The 25,064-nt window shown below is 46.3% G+C and overlaps 2 protein-coding genes across 6 annotated transcripts in view; one reads left to right on the top strand and one right to left on the bottom strand.

The window, feature by feature from the left end:
* Window positions 1–59: 59 nt before the first annotated feature.
* On the top strand, window positions 60–3,063 carry MMGT1 (membrane magnesium transporter 1). Its single transcript, XM_081964311.1, has 3 exons — window positions 60–196; window positions 1,193–1,296; window positions 2,583–3,063. The coding sequence occupies exons 1-3, from the start codon at window positions 155–157 to the stop codon at window positions 2,743–2,745; spliced, it is 309 nt and encodes a 102-aa protein (XP_081820437.1). The 5' UTR covers window positions 60–154; the 3' UTR covers window positions 2,746–3,063.
* Window positions 3,064–6,747: 3,684 nt separating this feature from the next.
* LOC309397665 (integrator complex subunit 6-like) overlaps window positions 6,748–25,064 on the bottom strand; it is a 322,886-nt gene continuing 304,569 nt past the window's right edge. For 2 of the 5 annotated variants that reach the window (XM_081963892.1, XM_081963891.1), the window contains 15 exons: window positions 24,862–24,951; window positions 24,462–24,645; window positions 23,627–23,755; window positions 23,190–23,353; window positions 22,471–22,623; window positions 21,189–21,321; window positions 17,978–18,072; window positions 17,112–17,222; window positions 14,674–14,889; window positions 14,434–14,557; window positions 13,323–13,465; window positions 12,962–13,193; window positions 10,345–10,734; window positions 8,073–8,166; window positions 6,748–7,812 (listed from right to left, as the gene is read on the bottom strand). In XM_081963892.1, the coding sequence (XP_081820018.1) occupies window positions 7,713–7,812; window positions 8,073–8,166; window positions 10,345–10,734; window positions 12,962–13,193; window positions 13,323–13,465; window positions 14,434–14,557; window positions 14,674–14,889; window positions 17,112–17,222; window positions 17,978–18,072; window positions 21,189–21,321; window positions 22,471–22,623; window positions 23,190–23,353; window positions 23,627–23,755; window positions 24,462–24,645; window positions 24,862–24,951 (2,358 nt within the window). In that variant the 3' untranslated portion in view covers window positions 6,748–7,712. The remainder of the gene's footprint in view (window positions 7,813–8,072; window positions 8,167–10,344; window positions 10,735–12,961; window positions 13,194–13,322; window positions 13,466–14,433; window positions 14,558–14,673; window positions 14,890–17,111; window positions 17,223–17,977; window positions 18,073–21,188; window positions 21,322–22,470; window positions 22,624–23,189; window positions 23,354–23,626; window positions 23,756–24,461; window positions 24,646–24,861; window positions 24,952–25,064) is intronic. The other 3 variants (XR_014176303.1, XR_014176304.1, XM_081963893.1) reach the window with 3 other exon arrangements.

Genomic DNA, 25,064 nt, shown 5'->3' with positions numbered 1-25,064 from the left:
TGGGCTTCCTTGCCTTCTCCCCCCCCCCTATATTTTAAATGTGCTTCTCCCTCTGCGTTCTCCATCCTGCTCCCCAGCTCCACTTTGGCCCAGTTGAGGGGTGAGACAAAGATGGACCCTTTGCCTCCTTGTTTTTCCAACAGATCGTTCCTATATGAGACTAACGGAGAAGGAAGATGAGACGTTGCCTATAGACGTAAGTGGTCTCTGGCCTCCTGCTTTCCACTGTAGGGCGCAAGCTCCAGAGTGGCAGATTGGACCTGGAGTACGGGTAGTCCTCAACTTAGGGCCACAGCTGAGCCCACAGTTTGCGTTGTTCAGTGAGACGTTTGCCCCATCTTACGACTTTTCTTGCCACGTTTGTTGAGTGAATACACTGCAGTTCTTAAATTAGTAACACAGTCACTAAGTGAATTTAGCTTCCCCATGGACTTCACTTGTCAGAATGTCACAAAAGGGGAGGGGTCACATGACTGCAACCATCATAAATAGGGGTCAGTTGACAAGCATCTCGATGTAAAATACCTGACCATTGGGACAGAAGTGTGAAAAATGGTCAGAAGTCACTTTTTTCAGTGCAGTTGTAACTTCAGTCCCTAAATGAACTTGCCATAAGTCAAGGACTTCCTGCACACTTGGTAGGCTGGCCAATTGTAGCACGTGGTCTTGGTGGCAGGAATGAAACTGTCCAAATTTGGCACTTTCCTCCGCCTTGAAAACATCCCTCTAGGAATTCCTTGTTGCCTCCAGTTGGTATTTCGCTCTGGTTCATCTCCCAGAGTAAACAGCCTGATCTTTCTGGTGTTTGGCTTAACGTATCTTCCGCCTGCTGATCCTGCCCTCATGGCATTCTTTCTCCTTGCTTTTCTGTGTTTCTGATTATTTTTTTACTGGTCAGGAGTGCTCACAGATTGCAAACGGTCCGATCCCTGTGCCATCGAAATCTACGTAATAGTCTTAATTGCAGTAAAGATTGTTTATTTACTTTTTCTCACGTTTACACACAGCTGTAAGAAGGCATTCTGTATCTCAGACCAGATCTTGGTCTACCGTGTTTCCCTTCTTCTAACCCTGCTACCTTTGAGCCCAAAAAGGAGAACTACCTTGAATACGGAAGCCTCAGCATAAACCAAATTATGGTGGAGAGGCTTTCTGAAAACACTCAACTGTCATTTTTTTCGTCTGTTTATAGATCGTTCTTCAAACTCTGCTGGCCTTTGCAGTTACCTGTTATGGGATTGTGCATATTGCAGGAGAATTTAAAGACATGGACGCTACTTCAGAGCTAAAAAATAAGTATGTCCCTTTCTCTTTCCTCCTTGATTACTATTACGCTAATTGTGTGTCTCCTGGTTGTTGTTGTTGTTGTACTATTTCAGACCAGGTAGAAGGGGACTCTCGCTCTTTGGCTGAAAAGGGAGGAGTGTGGTTGGCCAGATACCAACCAATAATGCCAGGGGAGATAAAAGGCTCTGCTCAGCGTGTTCCTCGGGGAGAGGAGGATCATATGGGGCCTCCTCTTTGTACTTCTCCCCCCTCAGAATAGTCCTGCCAGGGGAATTGGTGATGGGAGCTGTATTGTACCGAGAAAATTAACCATGGAATCTAGGAGGCCCATGTGAAAAGCGCATGTTGGACCTGTGAGGGAAAGACTATTAACAGGAGTGAGCTATTGTTTAGTCAAATGTTGTTCAGTCTGGTTGGGGAAGGGTGGTGGTGGACCGAAGAATAAATGCACAGTTCGCTTTTCACAAAAAACGGTGACATTTTGACTGAATGGTATGAAACTTTAAACCAGAAAGCCTTCCTAGAATGCAGGGCTACTGTTTTTGCTTACATATTCTTGTTCTTCTGAATAATAGAATTTAGGTCGTTTGGAGTGAGACTTGTGCTGTAATTTTTCTCCCTTTTTCCACTAACCCATCTGCCTGGCTTTGCTTCAATTTACAGGCTAGGTTCTCAGAACAGGTGAAGCCAAAAAAAAAAAAAAAGGCTCATTTGCCATCTTAGGCCCTTTTAAAGAAAGTTTAAGGCCAATGGCCTTAGTTGGGAATGGAATTACGGGTAGCAGAGTTTTGGGAAATAACGTACTGCATCGTGATTAATAGCAGAGTTTGTACAATCTTGAAGCAAGGCCAATTCTTGCGTGGTAAGTGTCTGAACTTGCCACAGTTGACAAAGGCGGTATGGGGAAATCAGTCATAGGATTGTAGAATGGGAAGGGATCATAAGGACCAGCCCTCTGCAGTATGCAAGCCAACCAATTAAACCGTCCTTGAGAGCCAGTTCTGCAGCCTCTGCCATGGATGGAGAACCCACCATCTCTGTAGATACATGTGTTTTTGGTCCAAATTTTGTAGCTTAGCAGCGATCCCCCATTTTTTCTCTCTCTGCTGCCTGGGATATGGCAGTAATGTTTTATCTCCCAGGAGAAGAGACAGGTAAGATTTAAGTTTAGGGTGTCCATGATACCTGTTTATATCAAATGTCTAAAACCCATTGTCTAAATTTCTCTCTGAAATGATTGCTTGCCAGTTGCAGTAATGTTAATTCCCTTCTCTCCTGTTTTCCTTTCGTTTTAGGACATTTGACACATTAAGGAACCATCCATCCTTTTATGTATTTAATCACCGGGGCAGAGTGTTATTCCAGTCCCCAGACACTGTCCACTCTTCCTCCAGCCAGGATGCTTTGTCATCCAGCACATCACTGAAGTTGCGAAAACTTGAATCTCTGCACCGTTAAAGGGGTTTTTTATATAGACGATTCTAAAAATAGGACACTGAGCTGTAATATTGGAGCTGGATATAAACACTTTTTTTAAAATTTCTGGAGCAGTATTTATATTGATCTTCCAGGCTTTATAGTAATGTGTGCGCGCGCTTGTGTATCTACACGCAGGCACACACATACATGAATATATTAAATATATATAAAAAGGACTTTTGAACACTGGTCACGACAACTAAAATTGTGAATTGGTAAACCATGAAAGTTACTGCTAAAAGTACGCAGTGAAATAATGCATTTTACCTTTCATTAAAGCTCTGTGGTTAAACTCACTGTTCTGAATTATCAAAATCCATGTTACCACATGCAGATGGAGGCTTTAATGGACTAGATAAGCACAGAAAAGGGTATGTTGGATTATTGTGTTCCATGGCAAAATAGTTGTTGGTGGCTTGTCTGCTTTGCCGCCACGTAACTCTCCTTCCAGCCGAGCCCTTGACACAACCGTGGTTATTTCTGCATCTTGTTTATTGGTAATCTGTGTGGAATATCTGGCCAGCAAGAGCCAACGAGGACTAATCTTTTACAAGTAGGAGTTTAGCCAACGTTTTGCCAAAGGGGTCGACTTGATTGACCACTTAGCCATTGACTGCAAGTTCCCCCGAAATGCTCAGAGATTATGAAAAGCATATGCTTTTTGAGAAGTCACAATGAATGGCCAGATCTTAGGACACAAAACTGAACCATGACAGCTGTAATCCATCCATTTCTGTCATCAAGCTCTTTTATTTATATCATCAGTGATAGGCAGCTGGGGAAGACTGGCTTAGGGAGGGAGGGAGTGGTTTGACAGCATGCAACGTTTGCAGGCAGGAAAGGCTTGGGATTGTGTCTTGTAATGGTTTCTTTTTTTTTTTTGATAGTGCCTTTTGATTTGGCTCCCGCTCATTTGTACGTGCTTTTAAAAGCAGGATCAAGGCAGCTCGCCTGTAGGGTTCCCGTTGGAGCAACTGAACACGTTCAACTCGTTTTTCCACTGTGCCTTTTTTTTTTTTTTTAAAACCTAATTGTCTGTGATCACCAGACTTCTTCCAGAATTACCCACTTTGCAATATTTGGGGGTAGGGGAGGGCACTAGAAGTCCCCTTCTGCTCAATACGTGTTTTGCTCCAAGCTTGATATATATATATTTTTCACAGAATGTAACCAATTTCAAAATTTAGCAACTCAAAGAGAAGTTGAATGTCTGGTCTTGGAGAGCATTGCTCCGTGTGTCTCCAGGGACAAAGTCGTGGGCTCCAAATGGGTGAAAAGTTGGGTGTGCTGGCGATTAAAATAAAATGCATGCACTTTACAGAGCGTGGGATAGGATCTTTCCTTTAGATGGCAGCCACTCCAGGGCAGGACAACCGTGGGCAAAACCCAGCGTTTTTTTTATCTTGGCAGAGAAACGGGGCTGTGGCCAAAAGATCAGAACGCTGGGCTTGACTGTGATGAATATTGGCCTTTCAAAACCCAGCACTGGTACCAGTTGGTTTAATGTTGTGGTCCTTCATTTGAATTAAAACTCAACCTTAGACTTGTTATTTTTTCTAAGTGAAACTTATCTGTGTAAGGCAGTTGCGTAGCTCTGTTGGCCACCTTCCTCCTAATATCCTGGAGGATATCCTAACCCTAACCCTACTCAAAGTAGCTGCCCATTGGCTATCCCGTCCCCCGTTCCTTTCTGGGCGATTTCTAGCAGGTTTTTAATTGTCTTGTATCTAAGTAACCCTGTCCAGCCCCAAATTCAAAGCAATGAAGTGGGCAGTTCGTAGGGATTGTGACACCCAAAACAGCTCTATAAAACGCCAGTGATTTGCCTATGCAGTGTTTGCTGTTTTAGTATACGGTGTTCCAAGCTGGAGTCCTCGTTCATTCTTTATCCTGATGGTTTTGCCAAGAACTTTCTCCAAAGTCCAGGTCTCCTTTCATGCGTTTTGTGTTCTGGATTTTGCACTCTGTTCAAGCAGCTTCCGGGTCTCTTAAAACTTGCAAGAAATGAACAGGTTCCCTTTCACTATCCATGGTTATTTTACAAATGTGCAAATTTTGTTTCTTCGCCTTTCCGGTCTTGCAATGTCCAATAAAGAACTAATATTCCAAAACAAAGCGTAAGAATCATTTTTGCACTTTTTTTTTTTACTGGAGTTATAAACTTCTGGAAAGGGTGCTTTAGTCTGAAGGGTTATGGATTTCTCTGAAGGGAGAGGTGATGAAGTACTTAGGGGGGAAAAAATAGATTGGATACAGTGATCCTCCAGTCAGTTTTTGGGCTCCTAAACTGGCTCATTACACCCCTTACAGTTCAAGAAAAACATCAGGCAAGAGGAAGGAAAAAGATAGATGCACAGACCTATCAGTCTGGCATCTGTCAGTAAACCCTTAATTATAGTCCCACAATTGGGGTGCCTAGGGCATCATTGGGGGGGGGGGAGGCTAATTCAAGGGAACATAAAACTGAAAATTCCCCCCTCCCAAGTTTCCAATATTTCTGAAAACGAAGGCCAAAAGTGCCTTGCTTGATCCACATTGTTCTTGGCTGTGATGAATGGAAGTAGAACTCCTGGGCAGTTGGGCGCCACTTCTTGCTTTCCATTCCTCTCCCAGGAGAGGCTGCTTTGGTGCAGGAAAACAAGAGACGCCGCGCAAATCACCAGAGGTGGGTCGTATTTCTACTCCTCTCGGAGCCCTGGTGCTGCAGGGGACATTCTGCCTTGATTTAAGGCTGGAACCAGGCCTGCCAATACGATCAATAGTTTCTGCCAGCAAGCTAATTTTTTTTTCCCGCCTGCAACTGTCAGGTACTTTCACAGCTGATGTTTCAGTTCTGAGCAACACCTGCATCCAGTTTAATCCCTATTATCTCGCGATGAGCTACTGGAAGGGAAAACCAAATTTCCCCAGGACGTGACGTGCCTAACTGTCCCCATGACTGAACTCAGTGGAGCGGCAGGTGTGCTTGCTGGTCACTTGTGCAAATGGAGCTGCGCGTGTGCACCTGCTTGCCAACTGCCCACGCAAAATCAACCCCCCTTTCCCCCCTGCTCCCCTCTGCAAAGCCGTAAATGGTTTAGGACAGAGTTTCTCAACCTTGGCGACTTTTAAATCCTGGGAGTTGAAGTCCACAGGACTTAAAAGTCGCCAAGGTTGAGAAACACTGGTTTAGGAACTCTGATCTCCATGAAAATCAGCCTTGATGGTTAGTTTCCAAATTGCAAAGTCTCCTCCTCCAAAAGTTAGCCAGCCGGCTTTCTCCCACAGTCCTCAGGATGGATGCAGGCTACAGCATCCCATAAGCTTGGGCTGGTTACACCCAGGAAATCACCAGAGCCTGCCTCTCTGACCATCCGTCCTCCAGCCGCTTCCTTATCAAGACAAGAGGACTGGAGAGCGGTTTGTTACCGGTTGTTTAGTATGACCATCCCCAGCCCTCTGCAACAGGCAAAAGCTAAAACCTCTGGAGTGCACAAAGTTCCCTTATTGCCCAACAAATTCTTCCATCAAAGAGTAGAATAAACTGCTCCGCAACTGCCAAGTTGAGGCTGGTTGTGACAAGCTGAAGACTACAGGGACAAAAGTCACCCCCTCGGAGCTGCGTGGGGGCAGGGGGAGGGAGCACCACGGCAAGAGAACGAGACCACCATCAACTGGCACCCTCGGGCTGTTCGGTTGGACGAGAGAAGCTGGAAGGGAGAGTTTTCCTTCTCTCCAAGGTGTTTTGTTTACGGACAACGCTAATAAAAGAACACCCCCCCCCCCATTCAGATCAGGCACTCCTTAGAAAAAATCATAAAATGATTTTTATTATGTACAAGTGCTCAAAAAATTCTCTCATATATATATATATATAATGTATATATATATATATATGTATAGATGCCTATGTACACGCATACACACGCACGCACACGCCATTTGATATCTCAAATGAAGGATCTGCTCAACAACTGTCCCAAAATAATTTCTTCTAGTATGAACATTTAAAAAGTAAAATTCATGTGGAGGGAGGGAGGGAGGGGAGTTCTCTCTTTTTTTTCCCTGGCTTTTTGTTTTTGTTTCTAAACCCCCGAGTTTCCTTTTAAGCGCCTCCAAAGCCAAGTCCACGAGGAAGAGTCTCCGTCCTCCTCACCGAGATGAAAGAGAACTGAAGCCTGGGACCTGGGGAGCCTCGGGCGCCCTTGCAGAACGTCTGCAGACAAAAGAAGAAGAAGAAGAGGAAGACTGAGGTAGGTTGTAGAGGGGGGGGCTACCACAGGAGCAGCAGCAGCCACCGCCAGCCAGCCAGCCAGTCCATCCGTCCGTCCCAGGGCGCTCCAGAGCGTCTCCTTCAACCCAGGAAGAGCAGCGCCTGTCAATCCAACTGACCCTGAGACCTGGGTTGGCTAGCCGCTCTCGTGGGAAAGGGCCACCTTCCTGCCCGTAGCGACAAGGTGCACTACCACCACGGAGGGTCTTTCCTCCTCCTCCTCCTCCTCCTCCTCTTTCCTTTCCTTTCGTTTTTTTTTTTTTTTTTAGGACAAAGGATCGCTCCGACACAAATGCAGAGATAACACAGGGGGGGGTTGCGCCATTCGCCCTGGTGGCCTACAGCCAAAGTGTCTTAACAGCCAAGGGTTCAAATGAGTAAATTCTCATCACCTGCAGGAACCCGGGGAGGCGGCACCGAGTGTCTTTCTTCGGCCCAGGGGCAGATCAGCCCTCCGAAGGTGGGTGGGGAGGGAGGAAGCCACACACCTCCTGCGGCAAATTCCTCAGGTGTCCGGCCAAAGAGGTGCGCTAAGCGTCAAAACATCACCCTGCTTCTTCTGAGGCGCGCACAGAAAAGCCGCCCACCTGCCAGGCTGGCGCAGGCAGCGGCTGCCACGTCCTCTTCCATTCTTCCACGGCACAGCAAACTCTGTCGGCCGGTCCCGTCCATTCCTCTGGCCGGCACGCTATTATTATCTACTGTTGACATGATTAATTCGGTTGGGAAGGCTGCTGAACTCTATTTCCTCTAGTATTCTTTCTAAGTGCTGAATTAAGACCCGTTTTTTAAACCTAAAACAAAAAAGAAGAAAAGAGGAGGGAGGAAGTTTATTAAGGGCATCGCATTTTCTTCCACGGAGTGCCTGAACAGACAGATGGAGCTCAGCGTTCGGCCAAGAGCCCAGCTATGATCTCTTGGGAAACAGCAGAGGTCCACCTGCCCTTTGGGAGCCCTACGGAAGGGAGCACATTTTGGAAATTTGCAAAATATGTAAACAAGCCAGGCAGTACAGTAAAGCCTTTTTGTTCCAGCGTGTTGTCTTCATACACACCTTGTTGCTTCTTTGATAGCAAATTCAATGAAATATTTCTGAACCTCTACAGGGCCTTGTATTTCTTCTAGGAGAGAGAAGATTTTTTCATAATCTACAATTTCAAAAAAAGACAAGGGGGTTAGATTAGAATTGGCCGACTGTACGAACGTTTTATTCCAACTCTGCCACCAGCCAGCCAGGAAGTCAGGATGAGGAGGAGGAGCAGAGGTGTGGACTCAAGATTTACCTCAGTCTCCGGGCAAAAGGGCTGTGTTAATACCCAGATGTGACTCCTCCCTCCGCCTCCCTTCGGAGACCATACATAAACTGCTCCCAGGATTGGACGAAAAGCAGAATAAAATGTCTTTAAAGGAAAACGAATTGGACTTTGTCGTGCGAATCGCTCTCTTAAACTTCCAACCTAACTGAACTGCAGCTGATTCGGTAAGACACAATGGATTGGAGTCATACCAACTGCATCGTAAATGGTAATCTACAGCACAAAGGTGGCAAACGTCACAAGCACCTTTGAGTTCGACACCATGATTTGATTTAGATCACACACTTCCCCAGGTTAGACCCGATTTGGAATAGTTATCCAGTTCTAAGCATCATCATTTAGTGTATGATGAGAATGTGGTGAACAGAAGTAAACATATCCAAACAACCTAAGAAGCATCATTGATCAAGGTGGTCTGCAGATGGCTCCCAATCTTTGGGGCTTCAGGGACTGGTTTTGTGGAGGGTGGTTTTTCCGCAGACTGGGGGGGGGGGAGTGGGGGGCATGGCTTAGCATGCTACCTAGATCCCGTATGTAGAATAGGGCTTTGCTCACTTGCGTGGCCTAGTTCCTGGCTGGCCATAAACCAGCCCAGGGATTGAAGAGCCCTGAATGAAAAAGAGATGCTGAGGGGGGGGGGGGGATACCAAACATTCTTAAAACATCGGAAAGGTTACCACACGGAGAGAGAGTGAATTTAGGACAGAGTGTCCGTAAGATAAAACTACAAGGTGGTTCAGGCTAACTGTCAGCGGACTGTACAAGCTATCAGCCAGTGGAAGTGTTGGTTACTCCTGTGGCCTTCTCTTCCTGTGGAGATCTTCAAACAGAAGCCGAAGGCTCCTCTTGAGAGCAATGTTCTGGGACAGGGGTCCCCAAACTTGGCCACTTTTAAGACTCGTGGATGCTGGCTGGAGAATTCTGGGAGTTGAAGTCCACAAGTCTTAAAGTTGCCAGGTTTGAAGACCTCTGTTCTGGGGGATCCTGACTAATAACCCTTGATCCCTTCCAACTCTCAGGCTTCTAATTTATCCCTCTCGGATACAGCACTCGTCCGTTGCTGCTAGGTTTAATGCCCTGCTCCCCTTTTTTTTAACAGAGTTCCGCCCAACAGCTTAAAACAGGAACTTTTTGTTTTTCATTTGATAGGTATTCAGCATATTGTGCGTTTATAGATGTTTTGCAATACTTGTTCGGTTCCTTATGCTCATTCCAGGAAACGGAGAGTGGATGCCAAAAACAGCTCGTTAAGAAGCTCACCTTGAAGAAACTCAACTCTGCTCCTCCTAGGTGAATGTGTTCATAAGGAACGGAGAGTGGGCAACTTAAGAGCTTCAGTAATACCTATGTAAAAGTCTCCCTGCCTGATAAAACAAACAGGTTTCCTTCCCAACTCATTGTTTTGAAGGAGTCAAACGGAACATACGAAGTCCGCCTGCCTCTCTGAAGAATAACAAGAGTTGGAAAGGACCTTGAAGGTCTTCTAGTCCAACTCCCTGCTCAAGCAGGACAGTTCCTAGACCATTTGAGATAAATGGCTCTCCGGAAGAGTGTGGCTCTTCTTAAAAACCTCCAGTATTGAAGCACCCACAACTCCAGGAGGCAGGGTGTTCCACTGGTTAATTGTCCTCACTGTCAGGAAATTTCTCCTTAGTTCTAGGTTGCTTCTCCCCTTGATTAGTTTCCATCCGTTGCTTCTGGTTCTCCCTTCTGGTGGAGCTCCATTGTGGCAAACCCTCAAATATTGGAAGACTGCTATCATCTCACCCCTTCTTTTTTATTAAACTAGGCAAATCCAATTCGGGCAACCGTTCCCCATACTTTTTAGCTCTCTAGCCTCCTTAATCATCTTTGTTGCTCTTCTCGGCACTCTTTGCAAAGTCTCAAATACCTTTTTTACAACGTGGCGACCAAAACTGGATGCAATATATACCAAGTGTGGCCGAGCCAAGGCATTATAAGATCATACTTGGAATACTGCATCCAGTTTCGGTCTTCCCAATCACTTACTTCTCCCGGGTTTGCGAACTTCTTTCATAACCTTGATTTTGATAACCTCGTTGTTCCCTTCAAACATATTGGATGTTATTTTCACTGAATTTGGCACAGTTCCAGAAGCTGGCTCCACCAGTAATTTTTGGTCTTCGGCGGACATGCTGTAGTTTAAAGGTCCCCGTACGAGGGAATTGACCATAGGTCTGTGCTCCAGCCCATCTTCCCCAACACAGTTCAGTTCACCGGTCAAAGAGTCCGTATCGTTTGGCAGGTCTTCGTCCACCACGGCGGCCGGGGACGGAGGAACCAGATGCACCAAAGGTCCGTCCCCTGGTTTGTCCAGCAGCTGGGAATTCTCGGCTTTCTTTTCACCGTTGCCATCTTGAACCGTGTTGCTGTTTGCATCTGTAAGAGAGAAAGCTTGGTGCTGAGTTTCAAAAGATGGAAGGCACTGAAGAGAGTTGCAAAATGATCACAACCACCATCCAAAAACGGAACAAAGCTGACAGGACACAAACTCCTAAACAAGGCAGGTCCTTTGAAATTGTATCGGAAGCCCTGCATTCCAAATGCACAGCAACTCAGAAAAGTGACCAAATTCTATGCTACAGCACAGGGAGTCTTTCACTCACTGGAGTTCACTTAGTGACCGTTCAAAGTTATGACGACACTGGGGGAAAAGGGGGACTTATGATCGTTTTTCACACTTATGACCTTTGCCGCATCCCGTCATGTGGCAAGTATTTGGATGCTTGACAACTGTCTCACTTTTATGACGGTCGCAGTGTCCTGGAGCCATGCAATCACCTCCTGCCAAGCAAAGTCAGTGAGGAAACTGACTCACTTAACAATCGGATTACTAATTTAACAACTGCAGTGATTCACTTAACGCCGCAAGAAAGGTCGTGAAATGGGGCAAAACTCACTCTACAAATTTCTCACTTGGCCACGTTAACTGTTGGGCTCAATTGTGATCACTAAGTCACAATTCCCTGTGTTTTAACGGCATCAGGATTTCTTGGGGGGGGGGGGGGACTCAGCAATTACACAGGAAAGGTATCCTGATAAACACAGCTTCTGGGCAAAGTTTATTAGTCTGGGTGCCAATCTGGGAGATCTTTAAGCCCCAAGTAAAAGGTCCTAGCATCCAACCCCCCAGACAAGCAGGGCCAGCCCCAGACAACGGCAGGCCAATCAAAGAAGAAAAATATCCCCAATGAAGACATCCAACCCAACTTTTACTTTTGACAGGCTGTTCTGTAGCTTTGAACAGCAGCTGAAAAGCTGATCCAGGTAAGCCTCTTTCCCTTCCCTTTTGTCCTGCAGAGCACACCTGTATTAGGGGAGCCACCTGCTGGTGGACGCGGGAAAGAACAGTGATACACTTCCCCCCCCCTTCATAAAAACGTATTCATTCAGGAAATGCGTTACAGCTTCAACATTCAAAAGTAGCACTAGCATGTACCCCGTTTCCCTGATAAAACAAGCCCTACTTGAGCCTGTTGAGCTGCCAAGACGCTTGCGGTGCTGCAGCCACAAGGCGAGGCAGGGTGGTGGAGGAGCTGCCCCATGCGCCCTGCACCAGCTTACCTCAGGGACCCCACAGCCAGGCCACCCACAGCCCCAACAGCACCAGCAGCCATGCGCAGCAGGAGCCATAATGGAGCAGGATGTAGAGCGGTATGCTGATGCCATAGCCGCGAGACAAGGCATGCGTCGGGGGGGGGGGGGTGGATGGCCTGGCTACGGAGGCTCTGAGGGAGCGCGTGGGGCAGTTCCATCTCCCCCTACCTCACGGCCGCAGCACACAGTACGGCCTCCCGCCCCACTATGAGCAAGCAGAAAAAAGCCTTCCTTTTTTCTTTTAAGCTACCTCCCGAAAATAAGCCTCAGTTCTTACTTTGGGACTCAAAAGAAAATAAAACCCGGTCTTATTTTTGGAGAAACACAGGTATGTACCAGTAGTAGGTTGCTGCCCGTCCTGACCGGTACGGCCGTACCGGTAGTGGCCTGGAGCAGCTGAGAGCTTACCGGTACGGTGACTCATTTGGCCCAGCCGCCCGCCCGCCCTCTATAGCTGTATTTATGCCAAAAGGCACAGCAGGTGGAGACTGCATGCGCCCCGACAAGCAGCTGGGTGTCACAGGGGCAGTGGATTGCGCATGCATGCACAGAGCTTGACATGTGCATGCACGGACAGACCACGATCAGCGTACCGGTAGCAACGGTAAGAGCAACCCACCACTGGGACGTACACGTCTGCCTTGTGTGGGTTCAAGGAGGTGCCTGGGTGCATCTCTCTCTGTCTCGTCTGCACCCTGCAGTGGGGAAGATCTAGCTCTGTACCAGCAGAGCCCGTCTCTCGGGGAGGATCACGGCAAGGAGGGCACAATACAATAGCAGAGTTGGAAGGGACCTTGGAGGTCTTCTAGTCCTAAGCCCTGCCTAGGCAGGAAGCCCTACACCATTTCAGACAAATGGCTATCCAATGTCTTCTTAAAGAATTCCAGTGTTGGGGCATTGACACCTTATTCACAAATAAAGGATCAGAACTCTGGCATCTGGGCAACTGTATTTATTTAGTTCTTTAGTACTCTGGTGCCGCCCGTCTGGTCTAGAGGCGGCTTTATACCTTTATAAGCTGGCGTGGTTTTAGCATTCGGGTTGGATGGGGGGCCGGCAGCCGAGGGCGATCCCTTCCCGCCAACGTGGTTGGCTACGACTGGCGGCGACTGCGGCCGTCTTAAGAACGGGGACATGCTGCGCCTTCTCTTCAGGGAGGCCGGCGTGTTGGGCTCTCCTGGACGTTTGACTTTGTTCTGAGGACCGGCGACGAATTCATCCGCTTCATCGATCATCATTCCCTGAGAGGAAAACAAACACCATCAGTATAACCCCCAAATGACGACAGGACGACTCCTCCCGGTGAGGAAAGGGATGGAGTTCAGGGTTTGGCCAGTAAGCAGAGCCCCCACCCCACCCGTGCCTCCTACCTTTTTATCCTGCTTGAAAGGGTTTCCGAAAGTGTGAAGCCTCTTGGGCTGGTCGGGGTCAATTTCTCGAAGGGGAGAAGGCATCATCTTTAGGTATTCCTGGTAGTTCCCCATCTGTGCTACAGGAACACTGTGAAGGCAATCTGCAAAGCAAGAGCCAGGTACCTCGTTGGCCCAAGAGTCCTTATTTTCTAAAACCTATCCCCCCCCCAAAAAAAAGCTTACAGCTGCAGTAAGAATTTCTCCTTTAGAGAAGAGCCGCATCGAAGAAAACCATGTATTGTTAGCACCTCCGATAACCTGTTTCCCAAAATCATCATCATCTTTTAACGACCCCTCACAGGGTGGAGACTGGGCAACTGAATGGAGCTAGCAGGGTGCTTTAATGGCCGGATGCCCTTCCCTGTCGCCAGAACGGAGTTTTGTTCAGCTGATATACTCTCATTGTGCCCAGAGAGAGAAATATCAGCCTCTACCTAGGATTGAACTCACAGCCTCCTGATTGTGAGGCGAGAGCGCCACACCTCTAGGCCACCGCATCACTCCAACCTGTTTCCCAACATGATGCTTCCCAAATGAGGAAGGACGTCAGCTCCCAGTACGGACCGAGAAAGCTGCAGCTACGGTTATAACACAACTGTAAATGTCCTAGCTTAAAGCTCCACCGTTAAGACCTTCCAGGTTGTTCACTCTTAAGCCGATGAGCAGCTACATCCATCGCTTTTTCCTTGGGCGCCTCCTCCCATTTTCTAAAAAGCCTCGGTCCCCCAGGTGCTGAAAATCTGGGGCTCCAGGCCAAGACTAGCCGGCAGAAAGCATCTCAAGGCATTAAGTCCTTCAAGAGTTCCCTTGGTTTGCAACTATTAAAACATTTCCAGGGGAAAGTCCAAAACGAAGAGGCAAAGCATCTTCATTTCTCCAATTCAAACTGTACATAATCCCTCCCCTCCGAATTACTCCCAGGAGCAGGCCTGAGCCCTGAAACGAAGCACCTCTTTCGCAAGCAAACGCGGCCTTCCACGTTTCAACCCTTGATCGATGGGTTGGGAAGGAGGCAGACGTCAAAAGGACACCCCCCCCTGCATGCGCGGAATTTCGCGGGAATCCTCACCTTCATCCTGGCCTAGAATGAACTTGTGTGTTTTCAACAGGTTGGTTCTCATCCGGGTCAGCTGGTCCAACAGGCTGCGACGAGGAATATCGTAAGCATTGCGGAAGGCCTGTGGCTTGAGATCCTGGGTTTGGGCAAAGAACACGATTGGTTGGATTTCATCTTCCCCCCACCCCCCTCCATTTATAAGACCCAGAGTTGGGAGGCGTCCGCTTCCTTCAGACCTGGGACCAGACTCACCTTATTCAAGAGCCCTATGTGGAAACCAGCAAATTCCTTCACGTTCATTTCAGGCAGCCTCAGGGGAGAGTCGCCTGAAATCCCTTGAAGCAACTGCTTGAAATCCCTGCTCTGGATGAGGGACAGGCCGCTGGAGTGACTCTTCACTTTAATGCCTGTCTCTTGCGGGGGTTTCTTACCCACGGATGTTATTATCCGCTCCGACTCTAATTTTGTCTGCAATGAAAATCACAGCGCCCGTTAACGACGGCCCGAAGCCCTGCTGATGGTTTGCAGCATAAAAGCAAACGCCCGACACATCGAAAGGCAAAGTCTGACTTCCGAGTGTCAGGGAGTTTCAATATTTTTTTTAAAAAAAAGCAAAAACAAAACCTGCTTATAAAACGGGTCCTTTCTCAAGGATTGACAGCATTTTACTAAAACACCCATCGCAATCGTTTGCCGAGGTCATGCAAGCTTTCAAACTACACCAGGGGCGTATTCTCAAGCGATTCTGATGCGTGGACGGCTTAAAAGTCTGCAAAATGGGAAGCAGGAAAGCCAATGGAGAAAGTTTTTGAACACCAGGTAAAGGCCGGGGAAAATGTTACCATGGCAGAGAGATTTTCATTGGCCAGAGCTCTACAGCCTCTGCTGCAGATCATCCTCTTTGCCACGGGGGCTCCGTGCAGCTTAAAAACTTGCATGCCTGGTTTTATATTAGTCCCATAAAGGCTACTGCACTGCAAAAGGGATTAAAGGTTTGTGCAGAAAGACTTCAAAGAAGACGGCAAGCAATTTAGAGCATTGACCCAGAACCTCTGTTGAAACATTTTTTGCACAGAAACAACCTTCTCACCCAAGAAGGCAAAGCAACAATTTTCCCTAGATCCCCCTAAAATACATCCTGGTTTCCTGCCCTTTGGGTTACAGCTCCAGTTTAAGCAACTGAACTACAAATCATGCAGCCCTTTGGCCAATATAAGTATGTGCACTCAAAAGAGAATTTGTATAATTTAGAGAGAGGGAGAGAAGGAGGGAGGGAGAGGGGGAGGGAGGGAGGGAGGGAGGGAGGGAGGGAGGGAGGGAGGGAGGGAGGGAGGGAGAGAGAGAGAGAGAGAGAGAGAGAGAGAGAGAGAGAGAGAGAGAGAGAGAGAGAGAGAGAGAGAGAGAGAAATAAATAAGGCATTATCCCAAACTGAACTTCTAGCGAATTAACTGCTTGGGTTTTGGGAGGACACAGCCATATCCGGCTCCCAAGTATTTTTATAGACTCTAGGTTGAATTTGAGGATCACACATTCTAGCTTTCTCATGTAACTACTAGCAAATGTCATGGCTATCACGGGACAAACAGAAAAATTTAAGTCTACCCTGCCCAGTGTTGCTTTCTCAAGCCTTTAGTGGTGATGTTACTCCAAGTACTGTGCAGCTTTGCATCTCACAGAAAACCAAAGGAAACGTGCTAAATCTCCACTCCTTCAATCTAGCTGCACCTCCTAAACTCTACAGGAAGCAGGTTGGGATCCTGAAGGCCTTTCTTGAATATCTCAAGATAATCTGAACTATTTGGAGGTCATTCTTAACATCATCTAGTGGTAGGCATCAGTTTTCTTAATCAATTATTCAAGTTATTCAAAACAAGCAAAAGGGAAGATGAGATTTCTAACAAGCCCACTCCCTCGCCCATCCCTGCTTCGGAAGCAATAGAGATGAGGGATAGAGAGTCACTTTGTGGTCAGTTGTTTTGACCTGCAATGTTAAGTTTACTCAACAGGAAGATTTCCCCACTCTATGGGAACGTGCTTCCACCCCATTCTTTAAAGCAGAGGTCTTGGCAGTTTTACCACTTGTGGAGTTGAACTCCCAGAATTCCTACCAGAATGAGGCTGGCTGATGAATTCTGGGAGTCAAAGTCCACACATCGTAACGGTTGGAGACCCCTGCTTTAAAGCATCAGGCACCCTTTAGCGTTTTCCCCAGCCCATTCCACTTTCATACACAACTCAATAAAACCCCAAGACTTTCAGCATTTCTTAAATACTCAAAGAAAGGGATCGTTTGGGGAAATTCCCTAGCCTCAGTATTGTGATGTGTCTAGTTTGGTTTTGTTTCTTAAAGGGGGAGGGGGGAGAACACCAGTTCCTATGTGGCCTCCAGGTACCAACAGCACAAAAGAGCTGCTGCAATTTCAATGCTGACAATGCTAATAATTTACAACCACAGCCCAGTGAAAAATAAACAGCCACCCTAAAATTGTTTGTCCTCCTCTATTTCTTGTGCTACAGACCCAACCCCCGCTTATTGGAGATGCAAACAGGCCTTTAACCTCTCTCAAAAATAAGGGAGGGTGGGAAAAGACATTCCTTAGGTGATTTATTTATATAACTAGAGCAACACACACTAAAAAAATAATAATAATTAATGTACTTCTAATTTCAAAGGTTTTGTCGATACTACCTGTTGGCTGAGTTTTTTAAGGTAAGAGATAACACTGTAACTAAGTCCACAATCTAAATTATCTGATATCAGATTTGGAGCTCCCATCATCCTTAGGGCTTTCTTTAATGGCTATAAGGAAAACAAAATACACAAGAGTAAGAAGAGAATCAAATCTTTTTTCTTTTCTTTAAAGAAATTGTTTGTTTGTTTGTTTTAAAAAAAAAGTCTCAACAGATCACAGTACATGTGACATTAAGGCACAGCAGAGTTGGTGCTCCAGTATGCTGCGTTTTGTTTATTTTTTATTCTTTTTTTTCTTTTTTTGGAAGCATGGATTCAAAGTCGTACGTTCGTCATTTATAGAGCATCTCATCGTGGGTGTCTGGGCCACGGAACCAGCCTGGCACCCCCACCAGTTACAGCACAGAAGCCGGAGAGACCCTGATTGCCGGGATGATGCAAGTCCACAATGAGGCATCTTGCCCAAGCTATCCAGGTAATGTCCATGGCGCCCACCTACTTTAATCAGCTTCCCTCCCACCTCTGGCTCGGCCAGGCGCAGGGTTAAATGCTGCCCTCTCCCTTGCTTATACTACTAACAGTAGTAGCCCGGAGATCTAAAGTTAATGGACCCAGAAAAGGTGAAGGGGACGAGGGAAGGAGGGGGCTGAAAAAATAACCCCCCCAAATCCGATATGCTAGGCGATGATTCCGAAATGTTTTTTTTAAAGGGGGGGGGGGAGTACTAAACTGCAAGCATTAAGAACTTTGGAGCCTTGGCATGCAAGGCGTTCGACTCAGAAGACATGCGAAAAGGACGTTCTCGCGGAAGGAGCATCCACCAGCAGTTCATTTGGGCCCACAAAGAGGACAAGACTACATACCACTAAGTAGTAAGGAGGCATGGTTTTTATGTAGCTCTCCAATGCCTGTCGCCACTTCAGATTTGGCTTAAGTTTGTGAAACTTGAAAAGGTCATCTGCAAAGAGGAGAAAACAATCCGAGTTATAAAAAAACACCTGTGCCCCGACACTTGGAGACGTCAAAGTAACACAACTATTTCCTGCGCCACGAGATTTTTTTTCCCTTAAGAGCCAAGAGCCAAAGGGATGGCGGGTTTCCAAGATCAAATCCCATGTTGGAACTGACCAAAGGCATTTTTGCTTCTAAAGACACACAGAACGCTAATTGTATGCCACAACTCCATCCGGGTGTCACCACGTAAAAGTAACGCGTCTTTAAGAAAAGACAATTTGGCCTAGGTGTGAAGTCACCGGAGCAGGACAACCTGAGCTCTAACCCCGCCCGAGGCAGAAGACAACGAGATAAGCCTTGGGCCATTCACCCTCCGCTCTCGAGGGAAAAGGGAATGACAAGCCACTTCCAAAAACGTTGGAACTGCTCGGACGTGTCCATGTAGCCACCAGTAGTCGTGTCTGACCCAAAGACAAGGGGGGGCGGGGGGGGGGGAGACAGAAATTGTGTTACTTTAGCTTGAGAGCTCCGGAAATGGTTCGGAAACAAGTGCTTCAAAGCAGCTGAGACCCAGCACTTTTTTCCAAAGCTCTTTTCAAATTTCTGCCTGAAATACATTTTTCAAAGCATGTCAGACAAGCCTTCATCGGAAGCCAGGGTCTTTTCCTCAGGTTTCGGTGCCTTGCAACGTAACAAGAGGCTGAAGTGAATGGGGGGGCGGGGGCACTCCATGATCAGAGCGGCACTGATTGTTTTAAAATAGGCACTCTAAGGAGCCGATGGAATTCCTGATAAGCTCTTACTCAACTTTTCCCAATAGAAAAGGGACCTCAAACAGGCCATCGGGAACATGCCGCTTTTGGGAGACACAACTGGGTGGGAATTCTTTTTCCAAAATTCAACTTGACAAAGCCAATCATCTGCCCCTGGGTTAACTATCACCTCCCCCCCCCCCCCCGCGAGAGACCTCCATCTCATGCAACTCTGTAGCCTTCCACCAAGAACTGGGAAGGGCAACTTAGAGAAGAGGCTTTGTTTTAACATCTCCATTTAGTATCTTTGCCAATCAGGTGAGCAAATATTCTCAATTTTTAATATAGCAAATATAACAATTGACCAAAAAAAAAAAAAAGAAGAAGGTGGAAAGGAGCACACAACATATGAGGAGCGGCCAAATCAAATCTATGTAGTTGGAAGCCACTATGGATAAAACAGGAGCAAAAACTATGCATAAAACAGGAGCAAAAAACTAGGGATAAAACAGGAGCAATTTATCATGTAGGTTTCTTCACCTACAAACACATATATATATTTGAAAAAAATATTAAAGAAGAATAGCAGAGTTCCTGTTTTCTTTGACCCACAAGAACAGAGCAAGATCTGAAGCAACAGGAAATCTCGAGTAAAATCATACCACCACCACTCCACCAAAAAGGAGGGGGAAATAGAATCTCTTATTTACCAGCAGTTCTCTCTCCAAAATCACTCTTTCAAAATATACCCCAATGCACAATTTAAGGCGCAAGAATAAGCAGAAAGTGTTTCTGAAATGGGAAGGCCAAAAATAAACTAATCCACTATCTGTCTGAATTTTTGCTACGCTTTTGTTCCAAGGAAACAAGAGAGTTCAGAGGGATTAAAAAAAAAAAATTTAGGAAGATACTCAAGGACTTAATCGGTAAGAAATCCAGTTGTGCTCCTGGATATATTCCTCAACTGAGGCAAGAAAGAGCACAAGGCATCCACGCTGCTTCCATGTATCATTCCCCCGTTTGCAAAAACGACCCAACCGCAGAGCAAACATCTTGGCTGGGAGTCATGCAGCCTGGGATCTCCACTCTGCTGTTCAACGTTTGGTCAGCTGGACTGAAAAACAAAGACCTAAAAAAACGAACCCGTGAAGGCGAGGTAGAGATGATCCTGGAAAAAGAAATCAGCCTGACGTTTGTTTTCGGTTGTGAAAACAAGTGGCCGGCAGAGAAAGGAAAAGGCAGAGCTGTCAAGGGCAACAAAGAGGCTCAAAACTAGGTTGCTGTCACTTCCAAGGCAGGAGAACGCATGCACTTCTGAACCGCCAGGCCGGGGAGTTAGAAATGGGGCGGGACAAGGGTTGTGACTGGCCTGCCCAATGAACCAAGGAGTTAAGGGGCAAAGCTGAAATTGGGCTCAAGGAGAAAAGCACAACATGCAAAACCCCCGAGGTGTTTCCTTCCACAGCCTTCACAAGTCAGACACTAATTTTATCCTTTTAGGCAACGGCTGACCAACGGGATCCGCAAAGAGTTCAGCAGGTACCTCAAAAAAGGACTCGCCTTCTAAATTTGGGGGCAACTTCCATTGGCAAAATGCTTCACAATCCGTGGGAGTCACCACCACCACCATCAATATTGTGGCAACTCTGAAGAAGAGGCTATCTGCTTTATCCTGGGAAGGAAGGATAACGGGGGCACCTAGAGGCCATCCGGAGGCATTCACGTTTGAACGTGGAGCCTGGGACTTGGGTGAAAACAAAACGGGCTCCTTCTACGCAGACGTTCCGCCTTCGGAACCAAAAACTGTACACGCAGCAAGGCCACCTGGGTTTCCTTCACGACCCAAGAGGTCGGGATCCGGGCTAAAATAAATCTTTGTGAAATAAATCCACCCAGAGATAAGGTGCTTATTTCTTGCAAAAGTAGGGGACAGCAAGCTCGGTTTTCTTTTCTTTTCTTTCCACGTCCCCGATATTTATAAACCCTTGGAAATTCTGAGCCCAAGTTCTCCAACGAAAACAAAACACAGGGCTTATATACATGCTGCTGCAAGAAATGTAGACACCACAGCCTGAAAAGAGGGAAAAGAATGGAGGTTGAATCTTACTCCAATTAAGGAAGAAGCTACGAGTCTAGGAGGTGAGCAGCATCAAACATGCACTGGCAGCAGGTGGCTCTCCTCCTCTGCTGCAGAGAAAAAAAGGGAGAGGGGGTGTAAAAAGCCTCTTCTCCCAACGTAGCAGTTTGCAACACTTGGTTCCCATCCCGTTTAAGAAAACGGCTGGCAAACATACAAGCACGGACACATATAGACATACAGACGTCGGGACGACCTTCCTACGATACGGCCGGGCGGGGCAGAGCTTACCGAGCAGAGGGAGCAGCACGGGGTAGTTGTAAGGCATCACATAGAGATTGACACAGGTCAGACTGGTGCTGGCCTTTAAATATCCAAAGGGGTGTCCGAGCTCGCTGTATTTTGCGCTGCTGCTCACAAAGACCTAGGGAGGAAGAGCAAGGGGAAGAGGGGACAGTTAGACGCACCGGGCGGGGCAGAGTGTTGTGGCTCACTACTGGGGGAAAAAAATAGGTTGTAAAAGAGGAATAGTCTCATAAAAATGTGAATAGTCTCATAAAAAGGCTGTATATGTTGGTGAGATAAAAAGTTTGCCGTATTTTATAAGGCGGTGACTGCAGCTTCATGTGCTTTGATTTAAATGTCTGGTTTTTCTCCAGGGAACTGATATCTCTCCCAGCACTGTGCATAAACTGCAACTCCCCAAACACCCATTCAATGTAGCCACTGATAGCAAGGAGCTTTGTGCTGCTCTGTATCCAAAAAAAGGATCAGATATGGGGGGGAAACGTAATATATATTAGAATAAAAGAGTTTGTTTCTCAATCTGCCCTATTCAACAAACGGTACTATCAAAGCTTCACTTCATGAGACTAAGAGTAGGGCCCCATGGAGCTCCCTAATCCTGTGAGCCTTCAATGTCTTTTATAATCACCTGTCAAACAATTCTCACATTATCAGGTGTCACTCATGTTAACGCAAAAGGCAAATGTGGCTTTTCCTAGAATTCTGGGTTCCAAAGAGGGTTTCATCTTTTAACCCTCATTTTTTTTAGGGTTTAATATTTTGTTCTTTTAAACTACGTTGCTGGAGAGGTATGTGCTACAGTGACCAATAAGGCTGAGGGAGAGGAGAAACTGTAGAAGAGTTTCAGGAACAGGTAAAAGGCAGGGGACAGGAGGGGGAAAAAATAGGGGGGAGGAGGTAAAACACATTCTCTCCTCCCCTGCAACTACTATAGGGAGAAAAATGAATTTTTCCTGCCAATCCACTAACATTCTTACCACTTAGCAACAGGTAATTCCACACAATTTGGAGTTAGCTGTGAAATGGATTGTGACAAGAAGCCTGTGTGGAATTTCAAGCCAGGCTGCCAGGCTGCCTGCTCAGAATAGTTTTGTCTGGTCTGAATGGCAGCAGGTCGCGGATGTTCTCTCCCTCAAAATCTTCAATTACAGCAAGAGTAATAAGGGTTGAACTGGGGGGACCAATGGGGTTGGTTCCACTATTTCCAAACCTTTTTAAAAAAAAAATCTGCCCCGCGTTAAGGATCTGCAATAGATGGTGCGAGTACCTGCCAGCACACGTGAGACAGCTTCCGTTCCAAGATGTATTGCGTTAAAGGCGACGGTTCCAGTTCGTACTTGTCAAATGGCAGTTTATCGATCACCATGGGCTCACAATCCACGCAGGAGAACCTCACCACTGGATGAGCTGTGCGAGGGGGCTGGAAAGGACGTGAGGAACAGAGTCAGAAGTGCAGGAGAAGGTTCAGTCCCAGCCCGTTCCAGAAAGTACTCCTGGCTAACAATTTTAGTTCAACACGCTCAGAGGTCATTACCGTGTGTGTGTGTGTGTGTGTGTGTGTGTGTGTGTGTGTGTGTGTGTGTATATATATATATATATGTATATATATATATATATATATATATATATATATATATATATATATATATATATATATATATATATATATATATATATATATATATATATATATATATATATATATATATATATTTTACAAGGTTCCTAACAAGTCTCTACAGACAGTTATAAAGTAAAATAGCGCTGATGCTATTCAGTGCTTTTAATATGCTGAAGGTCCTTCACAGGTGACATTTAAACTATGGAAAAGTCAGGTCTGTAGAACCCACAGGAGATGGGAATGGTGCTGAGAGACAGGACAACTCTAGGCCCTTTCAGACGAGCTTAGAATCTGTACTAAGAACACATCCGTTAGGATGTTGCCTCAACCAAGGGTCCCAGAATCCTTAGGAGTATCTTACATACCAGCGTTGGTGAATTCTGATCAGGCCAAAATGATTCAGGGATTGGCCAATGGCCAACAGGCACGCCCGTTTTAGGGTTGGGACGCACATAGATAAGTTTATGACAGCTGTGCCATGACTGAGAACCGAAGGAATTGACGGGCCTTGTGGCATCCACCAGTCCATCTAAAATCCAAGGAAAAACAGCACAGTAAGAAATATGGAGCATGAATTATGATTGCCAGTTTTCTCTACGCTGAGACAATGCAACAAAATAGGATTTATAAATATTAGCGCAACTTCAATTGAATAAATTGGAGCATCCATGCAAAACCTAATTTGCATCATTTGTGTCAGTTCAAAGTCTGGGGAGTTTAACGGCCAGATTCCTGTTAGAAGTTAGCAAAGATCCTTCAACCAAGACGTATTAAGCTGAGGGACTACGTAAAGCTTTGTTACCTTCCCCAATGTGAGGCGGATCTGGTCCCGATTTTTCAAAATTAATGACCACACCACTCTGAACCTTCTGAGCAAGGGATTCTAAGCATTGGTTCAACATGCGCTGGGTCCGAACACAATACGAGCGCCCTGGAACAGAAAGAAAGGGAAGCAGGCGGGTTTTAAATCAGGCAAGCTATAAGAAACGTTCTGCAGGTTTAAGAACTGTAGGAAGAGAGAGGCTGTGCAATTTCATTTAAAGATACTTCAGATAAAAACTGGATTTGGAACTCTTTCAGAATTGAAGTCTAGGGTAATTTTTATTCCTATTTGATCCCATTCTGGAAAAACTTCTATATGGAAAGGGGACAATACAGTGATAAGGGAGTACAATGCTGCCTTGTTGACAGTATGTAGAGGCGATTTTTAATTTGGTAAGAAATGTTTTTAAAACGGCTCTCTCTAATCGTATCTTGAAAGTATTTTTAGGGCCAAAAGGCAAAGAGTGTGTCTTGGATGTTCAGTATTAACAACAGGGACCGTCGGACCAATGCAATCTTTGCATTTCTCCCACAGCTTGTTAGAGTGACAAGTTTGACAAGGCCTTCAGAAGGGCCAGGTTTACTAAGAGATTAGGAAATATAAAATCATCTTCATAAACTCAACAAGGACTATTGATTTGGACTTGCTGCACGGATGTTCCCAGAAGGCCAGCAGAGGTTGTGGGGAGAGAAAAGCCAAGGCACAAGGCACAAAGAGAGAACAAGTTGAGCCAACTAATGTTCAACCTGGTCTGCCCTGGCTAGAATCTCACACGATATTCCCAAGATTGCTAAACTGCGAAGGCTGTGGCTACCTCCAGTGACTTCACACATCTGTGTGATGGCAGACTCATCTGTGGGGACGCTCCCTAGCTGCTCGGGTTCCACTGAAGGGGCCCCGGGCAAGCGCAGCACGAGGGCAAACAGCCGTTGATCCCAGCGAAATGGTTCTTTGGTTAGCTCGCTACCAGGCAGGGGGGAATTCAGAGGCAGATGGAGCTGTAGGAAGAAGAAGAGAAGCCTTTTAGCTAAGCGTCTGCCAGGACTCCACAAGCAAAGGTGGCCAAAATCACAGAAAAAGTGAGGGCCACGCGAACAAAACAAACAATCCTGCATTTTTAATATTTGTCCTTGATTCCTGTATGAGGAGGGTGCTAACGTTTTAACAGCAAAGGTGCCACGTTCAGAGCACAGCAATTTAGTCGTGTATCTTACCTCCTCTTGAACAGAAGAAGTATTTGTCAGCTTGTTTCCATCTGTGATGGTAATTAAAATCGATGGCTCTAAAAAAAAGGGATTCCTCCCCTACAGAAAGGAACAAAGTGCCCAAATTAACACCTTCAAAGAATCAAAGAGGGTGATGCATCCCTAGTTGAACTTAACCCATCGGTTGAAATTAACCCCAAGGAGAGTCTTCA

This window comes from Natrix helvetica (genome assembly GCF_964273705.1).
Source record: "Natrix helvetica genome assembly, chromosome: 11".
Classification (NCBI taxonomy): Eukaryota; Metazoa; Chordata; class Lepidosauria; order Squamata; family Natricidae; genus Natrix; species Natrix helvetica.
Note: the sequence above shows the minus strand (reverse complement) of the source record. Positions and strands in the feature narration are given on the sequence as shown.

Coding starts and splice junctions, on each gene's coding strand:
- MMGT1 (XM_081964311.1), top strand. CDS start 155: ATGAGACTAACGGAGAAGGAAGATGAGACGTTGCCTATAGAC. Junction 197..1,192: donor ATGAGACGTTGCCTATAGAC/GTAAGTGGTCTC, acceptor GTCTGTTTATAG/ATCGTTCTTCAAACTCTGCT. Junction 1,297..2,582: donor ACTTCAGAGCTAAAAAATAA/GTATGTCCCTTT, acceptor CTTTCGTTTTAG/GACATTTGACACATTAAGGA.